This window comes from Podarcis vaucheri, assembly GCF_965113315.1.
Source record: "Podarcis vaucheri genome assembly, chromosome: 6".
NCBI classification, from domain to species: domain Eukaryota; kingdom Metazoa; phylum Chordata; class Lepidosauria; order Squamata; family Lacertidae; genus Podarcis; species Podarcis vaucheri.
In genome coordinates, this window is record NC_138764.1 from 98458716 (window position 1) to 98470242 (window position 11527).

General features: G+C 45.0%; 1 protein-coding gene across 1 annotated transcript in view; it reads left to right on the forward strand.

Annotated features, from left to right (window-relative positions):
* The window catches only part of SLC17A9 (solute carrier family 17 member 9), a 39463-nt gene extending 30955 nt beyond the window's left edge, over positions 1-8508 (forward strand). Inside the window, exons 11-13 of the mRNA XM_082226244.1 lie at positions 730-785; positions 3984-4013; positions 5659-8508. Of these exons, the coding sequence (XP_082082370.1) occupies positions 730-785; positions 3984-4013; positions 5659-5822 (250 nt within the window). The 3' untranslated portion in view covers positions 5823-8508. The remainder of the gene's footprint in view (positions 1-729; positions 786-3983; positions 4014-5658) is intronic.
* The last annotated feature ends 3019 nt before the right edge of the window (positions 8509-11527 follow it).

The following is an 11527-nucleotide window of genomic DNA, read 5'->3' on the forward strand; positions in this document are numbered from 1 at the left end:
CCCTCCCAGGCAGCCTCCTTTATCACTAGCCTCCCTTATCTCCCTCCCAATCGCTTGCCGATCAGCTGTTTCCTTTCAACACCCCCTTCCCTCTTGTTTGCCTTAGTGTCTTTTCCTTAGCTAGAGCAGTTTTTTGCTCCTCCTTTTCTTCTAATTTCTCTCCTCATTGCTTTAGTATTCCTGTCTCCTCTCCTTGCAAGTTTGCTGTCTTTACCTCCCCCCTCCCAGGCAGTCTCCTTTACCAGCAGCCTTATCTCCCTCTCGATCACTTGCCAATCAGCGGCTTTGTTTCAACACCCACTTCCCTCTTTCAAAAAGAAAAAGCATGATCTGCTTTTTGCCCCTGGGCAATTCAGCTCCAGGGACCACGTATTTCCTCCATAAGAGGCACAGACATTTCCCCTTACTTTTTAGGAAGAAAAAAGTGCATCTTATGGAGTGAAAAATACAGTAAGTAGTTTTGCCCCCCTGCCGGTGCTGGCCTGCAGGGATGGGTAAAATAAAGATCTGGCCTGTCCATCCCAAAAAGGTTCCCCACCGCTGTAATAAATAGTCGCTTGCTTTCTCAGTCATGCCACTCTCTGAAACAGGAAGTGAAGGTTTGCAACCAAAAGTGCTATAAATGTGGTAGCTTCTTCTCAAATATTGCAGACGTCTCATTCACAGCTTCCTTCACCCAGCCTTGGTCTCAGTTCATATTCTTTCCTCTTCTTTCCTTCCCCTGAACAGTGGCATCTCAGTCAATATACAAGACCTGGCTCCTTCGTGTGCTGGCTTGCTGTTTGGTGAGGATAAATTATATATTATAAATTTTATATTCGACAAGGAAAACAAAATATCACATTTCAATATCAGAGGCCGGGAAAAGTGAACCAGTTTCTGTGGTATTTACTAGCATTCCTGTATTAGATAGGGATGAATAGGAATTTTGGTGTCTTCACATTTCTGCACCAGACAGAAAATTGGTCAGCTGCAGAGTGCTCCTGTTCCATTCATGAAAAACGGCAAGGGGCGTGACACGCGGGGCTTTTAAAATTGTTTTTATTTTAAGATTTTCTTGGGTTGCCATAAACGAAACAAAACAAAAAACAACCCAGACGTTTGGCCAAATTTTTAAAAACCGCCCCAACAGAAATTTTAATCCTGAGAAAGAGGACATGTCCGGGGAAAAGAGGACATATGGCAACCTGGTCCGAAAGAGAGGACGTCCTGGAAAAAGAGGACATATGGCAGCCCTATTTTTTTGCACTCATGCATTTAGATGCCAAATTGTAAGCATCACCAGCTTTGTGGATCATGGAGCTGCCGTGGAGGTTCTAGCAGAGGGGAGCCAAAGTAAGTTAGGGAAAGCTTTGTTAGAGAAGATGAAATATACTTGGAGTCTTTATTCAGCTCACAGTGGTGAGGAGGAATGGAAGTTCCCCCAGAAGGCCTGCTTTATATACATTATTTACACAATGGGCCCCACGTGATTGGCTAATTCTGGGATTCTCCTGTAGGCCAATCAGGTTGCGGATTCACTTCCACCTGGAGCTGGATTGGGTGGCTCCTGTGGACCCATCAGACTGCTGCATTCTGAATCCTATTGTTCTAGGACCAATCAGACTGCTGCCTTCTGAATCCTATTGTTCTAGGACCCATCAGACTGCTGCATTCTGAATCCTATTGTTCTAGGACCAATCAGACTGCTGCATTCTGAATCCTATTGTTCTAGGACCAATCAGACTGCTGCATTCTGAATCCTATTGTTTTAGGACCAATCAGAATGCTGCATTTTGGATCCTATTCAACCCAGTACATAACAGAAGAGCTGTGTGAAAAGTGACTTCTCCTCTTCATCCTGGAGAAGAGTGACTAGTGGGGTGCCACAGGGTTCTGTCTTGGGCCCGGTCTTATTCAACATCTTTATCAACGACTTGGATGATGGACTCAAGGGCATCCTGATCAAATTTGCAGATGACACCAAACTGGGAGGGGTGGCTAACACCCCAGAGGACAGGATCACACTTCAAAACGACCTTGACAGATTAGAGAACTGGGCAAAAATAAACAAGATGAATTTTAACAGGGAGAAATGTAAAGTATTGCACTTGGGCAAAAAAAATGAGAGGCACAAATACAAGATGGGTGACACCTGGCTTGAGAGCAGTACATGTGAAAAGGATCTAGGAGTCTTGGTTGACCACAAACTTGACATGAGCCAACAGTGTGACGCGGCAGCTAAAAAAGCCAATGCAATTCTGGGCTGCATCAATAGGAGTATAGCATCTAGATCAAGGGAAGTAATAGTGCCACTGTATTCTGCTCTGGTCAGACCTCACCTGGAGTACTGTGTCCAGTTCTGGGCACCACAATTCAAGAAGGACACTGACAAACTGGAACGTGTCCAGAGGAGGGCAACCAAAATGGTCAAAGGCCTGGAAACGATGCCTTATGAGGAACGGCTAAGGGAGCTGGGCATGTTTAGCCTGGAGAAGAGGAGGTTAAGGGGTGATATGATAGCCATGTTCAAATATATAAAAGGATGTCACATAGAGGAGGGAGAAAGGTTGTTTTCTGCTGCTCCGGAGAAGCGGACACGGAGCAATAGATCCAAACTACAAGAAAGAAGATTCCACCTAAACATTAGGAAGAACTTCCTGACAGTAAGAGCTGTTCGACAGTGGAATTTGCTGCCAAGGAGTGTGGTGGAGTCTCCTACTTTGGAGGTCTTTAAGCAGAGGCTTGACAACCATATGTCAGGAGTGCTCTGATGGTGTTTCCTGCTTGGCAGGGGGTTGGACTCGATGGCCCTTGTGGTCTCTTCCAACTCTATGATTCTATGATTCTATGATTCTATGAGATGTAGCCTGAGAGATCAAGAGGGAAAGCCAGTTCAGTGTCAGCATATGAGCTGCATGAACCAGTGGAAATGGGTCAGTGGGGCACAGGATTCAACCACAGTTGGGGGGAGGGGACACCTGTGCCCCCCCCCCCAGTTAAGAAAAGTTAAAAGGTTCAGCCTTACCTACTGTTAGTATTCCAGTAATTTATAAGAAAGGACCATCCATTAATAAACCTCAGGTCTTCATTTCTTAAGTGACTTCCTGAGAACTGGGGTGTCCCAGGGCTGCAGAAACTACAACTGATCCAGAATGCAGCAGCTAGACTGGTGACTGGGAGTGGGCACATTACAGCGGTCCTGAAAGACCTACATTGGCTCCCAGTACGTTTCCGAGCACAATTCAAAGTGTTGGAGCTGACCTTTAAAGCCCTAAACAGCCTCGGCCCAGTATACCTGAAGGAGCGTCTCCACCCCTATCGTTCAGCCTGGACACTGAGGTCCAGCTCCGAGGGCCTTCTGGCAGTTCCCTCCCTGCGAGAAGCGAAGTTACAGGGAACCAGGCACAGGGCCTTCTCGGTAGTGGCACCCTCCCTGTGGAACACCCTCCCATCAGATGTCAAAGAAATAAACAACTATCTGACTTGGAGAAGACATCTGAAGGCAGCCCTGTTCAGGGAAGCTTTTAATATTATTATTATTATAACAAATAAGCAATTCAGCAACATTTCAAGTTTAGCAGTCAATCGCTCCATCTGCAACTTCCCCTCCCTCCATGGTTCCCCCTAATAATATTTCTCAATTCAGATTTTGTGTAAAAAAAACCATTCAAAAATTAATGGGATTTGTGACGTTTTCCCACGCCCAGCAGTACAGACTGATACGCTTGCAAGTAAAAGGACATCCCTTGTTTTTAAGTGAAATGGCAAACCAGACAAAGGGGTTAGAGAAAGGAACAGCACATCCTTTCCCAACCTGGTGCTTTCCTGGTAATTGGACTACAACTCCCATCATCCCTGATCATTGGCCATGCTGGCTGGGGATGGTTGGAGTTTGAGAGTCTACACAACATTTAGAAAGTTGCAGGGTTCTCCAACCCTGGATTAAATGCATTGTGCATTTTTTTTCCAAAGCCATCCCTCGGTTTCCTTTTTCTCCACAGGTGTGGCAAATACCGGTGGGGCCTTATTAGGTAAGTGATTGTTCAGGAATTTGCTCCATTAAGTCTTCCATTGAGTCTATCCACACCAAGGACTGGTTTGTTAAGCTATCCCTTCGCACAAAGAACCCTGGGGCGTTTGGCCCTCTGATGGCCAGGGAGCCCTGGCAAATAATTTATGTACAGTGATACCTTGGTTCTCAAACTTAATCCGTTCCGGAAGTCCGTTCCAAAACCAAAGCATTCCAAAACCAAGGCACGGTTTCCCGTAGAAAGTAATGCAAAATGGATTAATCCGTTCAGACTTTTAAAAACAACCCCTAAAACAGCAATTTAACATGAATTTTACTGTCTAACGAGACCATTGATCCATAAAATGAAAGCAATAAACAATGTACTGCAGTCACACACACAATCAATCAATCAGCAACTGAACTGGGTTCCATGCAGTTACAAAAAATGCAAAATTAGTAGCAAAAACAGACAGACCTCAGTGTAACACTCAAAACGGAAGTGTGGCACTCAAAATGGTGCACGTTTGGCTTCCGGAAAAAGTTCACAAACCGGAACACACACTTCTGGGTTTTCAGTGTTTGAGTTCCAAGTTGTTTGAGTACCAAGGCATTTGAGAACCAAGGTAGAACTGTAATTGAATTAAAGGGAGCCCCAGACTTCTTAGTTAGCTCCTTAGCTACTGGAGGAGTGGAGTAAGGGGTTTTGGTCATTACCTAGCCAAAATATCAGTGGAGCTGGATTTGGAGCTTGTGGAATTTATTAAGGGCCCTGTCTACCTGTGCTCCCCTTGTAAAAAATAAATAAGTCAAGGACTGAACAATTCTTAAAACCTTTGTGTGGGATGGGAGGGACCGCCAACCTAAGTGTAAAGATAGTCAATGTGTTTGCAGTGCATTATATTACTGTATTTTTATTTATCGAGATTTACATACCACTCGATTTACAAAAACCTTCTAAGCAGTTTGCATGAAATGGTATATTAATTTTAAAAACGCCGATAAAAATCAACATTAAAAACAGATTAAAATGTAAATATAAATCACATCAGCGGTTTTCAAACAAATCTACGTAATAACGTTACACGTAAAAAATGGCAAGGTTTGTAGAAGTGACTGTTCTGTAGGTCAAAGCAGTAGAGTGGGTTCAGGAGATCTTTCAGGTAAGCTGGTGTAATCCAATCAATAGGTGTTTTGGTTTTGGTTTGGTTTTTTACCCAGTGAGCAAAAAAAAACCCCAATAGGCTAATTGTGGCACGCGGGTGGCGCTGTGGGTTAAACCACAGAGCCTAGAACTTGCCGATCAGAAGGTCAGCGGTTCGAATCCCTGCGATGGGGTGAGCTCCCGTTGCTCGGTCCCAGCTCCTGCCAACCTAGCAGTTCGAAAGCACGTCAAAGTGCAAGTAGATTAATAGGTACTGCTCCGGTGGGAAGGTAAACGCCGTTTCCGTGCGCTGCTCTGGTTCGCCAGAAGTGGCTTAGTCATGCTGGCCACATGACCTGGAAGCTATACGCCGGCTCCCTTGGCCAATAAAGCCAGATGAGTGGCGCAACCCCAGAGTCGGCCACGACTGGACCTAATGGTCAGGGGTCCCTCTACCTTTAGGCTAATTGTATGGATTTTTTTTTTTTAATTGCCAATCTGTTCCCTTTCTTTCTGCATGTAGGTGTTGTTTGTGTGTACCTAGCTGGACATCTGATCGAAATCACTGGTTCATGGGTATCTGTTTTCAATCTCGTGGCAGCAGTAAACGCCTTTGGACTTTGCACTTTCCTCATCTTTGGGAAAGCCCACAGAGTGGACACAGACTCTGCTTTTGTTGAACTGTAGGGGCCAAGATTTAGACAGGACACAAAGTCTGGAATGGGAGAACACAGAATTTAAACTGGGCATCGAGATAGTTTTTATGAATGAAGAAATGGGTGAAGAATGAATGAAGAAATTGACAAATGGATATCCAGTGGCTTACCGATATTTTCAGTTCCATCGATGTGCATTTGCCCCTTTTGAAGCTGTCCGGAATGATGGCGATACTGACAAGCTTCTGTTGCTATTGCAAACGGGTTCTCTTTCTACTGGAAACGTAGTTCAAATTGCAAACAACCACCCACTGCAACAGAGTTGTGGCTACTTAATGTAGTCCCAAGAAGAGCAGAGTCAAGGCCTGATCTGCCCGTTAAAAAGAGAAATTGTTTTCTGCAGCCTTAACATTGGTCCTCCAGGTCACAGCTGAAGTGTGTGTGAAACCTGCAGTTTTTCTGTACTATTTTGATTCTGTGTTCCAGAGACCCTCGTTGGCGGGTCTCCTATCAAAAATGACCCAACACAATTTGAGTTTTCTCAGCCATTAACTACGAGACTTCCAGATAATGGCTTTGTGTGAGAGCGTGTATGTGAGCAATAATGGGTTAGTTGTTTTTCTTTCTTCTCAGTTCTTAAATCCTGACAGTTTTCTCCAGGGAAGAGTTCCTGTTGTTGGGAGGCAAGGATATATTTCCTGCACACACCAGTATTTATTTTTTAATCTCTAAGGAAAATGTGAACTTAGGCTTGCCACTCAAGTCGGCATTTTAACTGGTTTGACTGGTAAAACCATGTCCTCTCAGAAAACCAGGACTAGGCTCTGAAAAGTCAGTAAACTCTGGATTCTGCCAGACTCTGCCCATAAACCTGCCAGATTCCATGTGGGTTCTGGCTCCTCCCATTGGTCCTGTTAATGTATTTTTGTCTAGGTCAGGGTTTCCCAAACTTGGGTCTTTGGACTACAGTTCCCATCAACCCTAGCTAGCAGGACCCGTGGTCAAGGATGATGGGAACTGTAGTCCAGAAACTGCTAGAGACCCAAGTTTGGGAAACCCTGGTCTAGGTTGAAGTGCTCTGGTGGAATTGGCTAGTACCTGTAACGTCACTAGAGATAGGCAACAATTTTCCCCTTTTATTCCAGTTTTGTTTATTGTTTGTTTTGTGTGTGTGTGCATTTGTATTTTAATAGGATGTAGGGATTTTGGTTCATTGTAGGTTGTGTGCTGTGTTACATAAGCAAAGAAATGAGGACATAGCCCCTAGTGGAGAGCTTGCTAGAGGTTCGTGCAAAAGAGAAAATGTAGTCGCAAGATTGTTTTATAGATAATGCAGTGAGGCCATATAGATTTCCTGCTAGCTCTCACTTTCTTCCAAGGTCTGTGAGGCAGTAGCCTCAGGAATTTTAAAGAGGAATGTGGATCCATAGTGTGTCTTATGAGAGTCCCTTTAAGAAGCAGAGGAGCAGGAAAGCTCTGAGCCTTCAGCATAAAATAGTGTCCTGGGCTTCCTGGGAGAGAGCCGTTTGACACTTCTTCCCCAGCCCAGATCAAGGATCAGATGGGAAATGTGTTGGTGTAAGTCAAGGAAAAAGCACCTTCTGTAAAATCCTGAGTTCTCTACCTTTTCTCTCTACAAGATTGCCTGTTTATATATTTTATCGGTGTTTACGTGAACTGAGAATGTTGAAAGAACTGAATGTTAGTCCTTAACTCACCCTCTTGTGCCTTAAGTCTGCAGTTGTTGGAAGGAGCAAAAATCTGGGCGTCTTGGAAGTCAGGCTCAGGGATGGTTTTGGCCCATGTTTCTGACACCAGCAGTGGGAAGAATTCTGCAGACAGCGCTCCGTCTGAAAAACTTAATATGGCGGTGCCCTTCTGCAGCATGGGTGGCATTTGCTCAGAGTGAACCCACTGAAATAACTAAACATGACTAAGCTAGGCCCATTAATTTTATTAGGCCTTCTTTGAGTAAAACTTGGTGGAATACTACCTTGTAAGTCTGATCCCAAGACGACTCTTTGAATGTTCCAGGAACTAGCAGACAAGCAAAGTTTGAATTTCTCAGAGACCTCTGTGGTTCTGTTAAACGCCTAAGTTAATGTTATGGTTAATGCACAGCTGTGTGTCTTAGTGCCGCCCACTTCTTAGTAACATCTGGTGCAGCTGTGAGGAGCCTTTGGTCTCTGAGATGTTGATTAACTACAAGTCCCATCATCCCCAGAGGTGTCGGGAGTTGTAGTTCAGCAACATCTAGTACATGTTACTGTGTCCTGAAACCCTGATGTCCCATGTCTTCTCCTATTCCCCACCACTAGCAGACGACGATGTGGGCAAATTCAACATGTCCGTGCACCAGGACTTGCGGCTAGGTTGTACTATAGACAGAGAGGGTGAGAAGCAGCTGTTTGTTCCTTGCAATGTCCTGTGTATTTTCACGTTGCTATACTTGGAAGGGTCCCCTTCCAGTTACACTCAATGGCAGCTCCCAGTTGTGTTCAAATGACCTCATTTGTTTTCCTTTTGTAAATGTAGCATTTATTTACATGGATGCGATCTATGCAGGTGTTTCATACGGTCTGCACCTTTCGAGACAGCGATCCTTTGGCCCCTGGTCCATTGGTGGTTTTTGAAAGAGAACCACCGTCAGGCTTGGGTTGTTGTTGTTTCTTTGGGCTGAATCTCATCAGCCCAAAATAAAGGAGACAAAACCAGGCCATCCGTCGTCTTCTTTAAATGAGCAAGGTCTGTGCCGCTCTGCCAATAATAAAGCAGGAATTCAATTAAGCGGAATTTGAATCGCGTGCGAAATCTGGACGCCCGTCATGAGCCGCTTTTGTTTCTTTGATACTTCATTATAACTGTGCCTCAGGAGTGCAGGATCTTTTTCAGGGCCGCATAACCCTGCTAAGCAGCCTCCCAGGGGCCACTTGGCAGTGATGGGCGGGACCAGAAGCAAAAGTAGGAGTAGCAGTGAATGCACATTTCACCTTGGCTGGATTCTTTCCAGACTTGCACACCTCTGTCCTCCACTCAGGAAGGAAGAGTTACAGATAGGTAGCCGTGTTGGTCTGCCATAGTCAAAATAAAAAAAATTCCTTCCAGTAGCACCTTAAAGACCAACTAAGTTAGTTCTTGGTATGAGCTTTCGTGTGCATGCACACTTCTTCAGATACACTGAAACAGAAGTTGCCAGATCCTTCTATATAGTGAGAAGGTGGGGAGGGGTATTACTCAGAAGGACTATACAAGATCTCAAAGTAGCTGTTTTACTACAAAGGAATTTCAGAAATAGACTGGAAAGAGAAGCTGCTGAATTGCAACTCATTACCAAACTTAAAACCATGGAGAGACCTGGTCTGAACAAAGACATTGGATTCTTATCTCATTATACATGACTAAGCCATTTCTCACCTTCTCACCCCTTGCCTTTTCCTGTAAGACCTATTACAGTCATTAAGAGTTGTCAACAGGCTCATCTCAGCTATCTGCCAATCTCCCATTCCCACCACCCTTCTGAGTAATACCCCTCCCCACCTTCTCACTATATAGAAGGATCTGGCAACTTCTGTTTCAGTGTATCTGAAGAAGTGTGCATGCACACGAAGGCTCATACCAAGAACTAACTTAGTTGGTCTTTAAGGTGCTACTGGAAGGAATTTTTTTATTCAGGAAGGAAGAGTCACTGTCAGAGCTCTGCCCATCACACGGTAAACCGGAATGCCAAGGGGTGAGAGACCAGACAAATTATACCCTTCAGGACTGATTGCCGCTACGCGTACTTTGGGGGAATGTTCTTAAGAACAAGGACAACTGTGTTGTAAGTTGAACTGGCATGGCACCGCATCTATCCCGGGGATGAGGTGGCTGTTCTGAGGACAATGGACTACAAATCCCATCTTTCGACATTGGTCATGCTGCCTGCGTCTGATGAGATCGGTATCTGGAGGCTTTAAGGTTCCCCAACCCTCATCTGTACTTTTGAATAAAAGTAGACACAGAAACACACCTTTCTCAAGCGGTGTGCCGCGGTGCCTCCTCGTGAGTAAATTTACCTGCGTGCAAACAGCAGCAGAAGGACTGGGATTGAAGGATTGGGAAACTGCCGGAATAGCTGCAATGCAAACCTTCATTGGTTTTAAACAGCCATTGCTTCCCTCCCAAAGCTTCGTGGTGCTGATCGTTTTCGTTTAGAGACCTCTCTCCCGAGAAAGTTGCAATGCCCAGGGTTCCCTGTGGAAATGGAATTATTAAAGCAGTTTTAAGTGTGTGGATATGCAAATGTGCCTCACAATGAAAATCTTTTGTACAAATCTCACTGCAATTAAATGGGAGTTCTGCCTCTTTAGACGCAGGCTAGCATTTCCTAGTTGGCTCTGTGTCTGCTACTGTATTTTGGCTTCAATCTCTCTGTGTGGGATATGAAGCCTGTTTTTCCTCTTCTAATTTTTGGGGCTTTGAATGCCATTCTTTTCTTCATCTCTACTGTAACAACACAGACATCTATATGATGCACACATTACTTTGCAGGGGGGTTACTTTTCCATGCATTTCAGAGAAACAGCTACATGCAGAGTCCAACAGAGGGAGCTGCAAGAACTGGGATCTGGGTCAACCCAAGTGTAGATTTCAAGACTCCTGTTGAATTCCCTTCTGAAAGGCTGTAACATCACAGAGTTCAGAGTCAAACTGGCTGCTTAAGGCCAAGTCTGCATTGCAGATGATCTCCATTAAATTTACATGACTTGAGCTGATAATTGCTTAGAGCAGCCTTTGCTAGCTGGATTACTTCCATATGTTTGCAACTATAATTCCCAGCAAGCCCAACCTGCCTGGGGCTGATGGGAGTTGTAGTTGAAAACTTCTGGAGGGGACCAGATTGGCATAGGACACTGTGACCAAACACCTCATAGTTCCTTCTTTGCTCCTGTTTACCCCTGTTGTAAGAATTTTAAGGTCTTATAAGGTCCTGCCAACCTAGCAGTTCGAAAGCACGTCAAAGTGCAAGTAGATAAATAGGTACTGCTCCGGCGGGAAGGTAAATGGTATTTCCGTGTGCTGCTCTGGTTTGCCAGAAGCGGCTTAGTCATGCTGGCCACATGACCCGGAAGCTGTACGCTGGCTCCCTCGGCAAGTAAAGTGAGATGAGCACTGCAACCCCAGAGTTGTCCATGACTGGACCTGATTGTCAGGGGTACCTTTACCTTATATATAAAATAGATGTTCATAATGCCACAGTGAGGCTCCTTACAGGGTCCTTGCCACAGGATCACATTCATCCAGTGCTTTACCAACTGCACTGGCTCCCGATGGAGTACAGGGTCAAGTTTAAGGTGCTGGTTTTGACCTTTAAAGCCCTATGCTTTACCTACAGTACCTACAGGACCGCCTCTCCTGGTATGCCCCGCAGAGGACCTTAAGGTCAACAAAGTACAACATTTTGGAGGTCCCAGGTCGCAAGGTGGTTAGTTTGGTCTCAACTAGGGCCAGGGCCTTTTCAGTGCTGGCCCTGACTTGGTGGAACGTGCTGTCACAAGAGACTAGGGCCCTGCGGGACTTGACATCTTTCCGCAGGGACTGCAAGACAGAGCTGTTCCGCCTAGCCTTTGGTGTGGACTCAATCTGACCCTTATGTTTCCTTCCCCTTATGGTCTTGATCTATCGGCTACTTTTAAAAAGAGGCTGCATTTTAAATTACATTTTAATCTGTATTTTAAATTGATTTGTCCCCCCTTT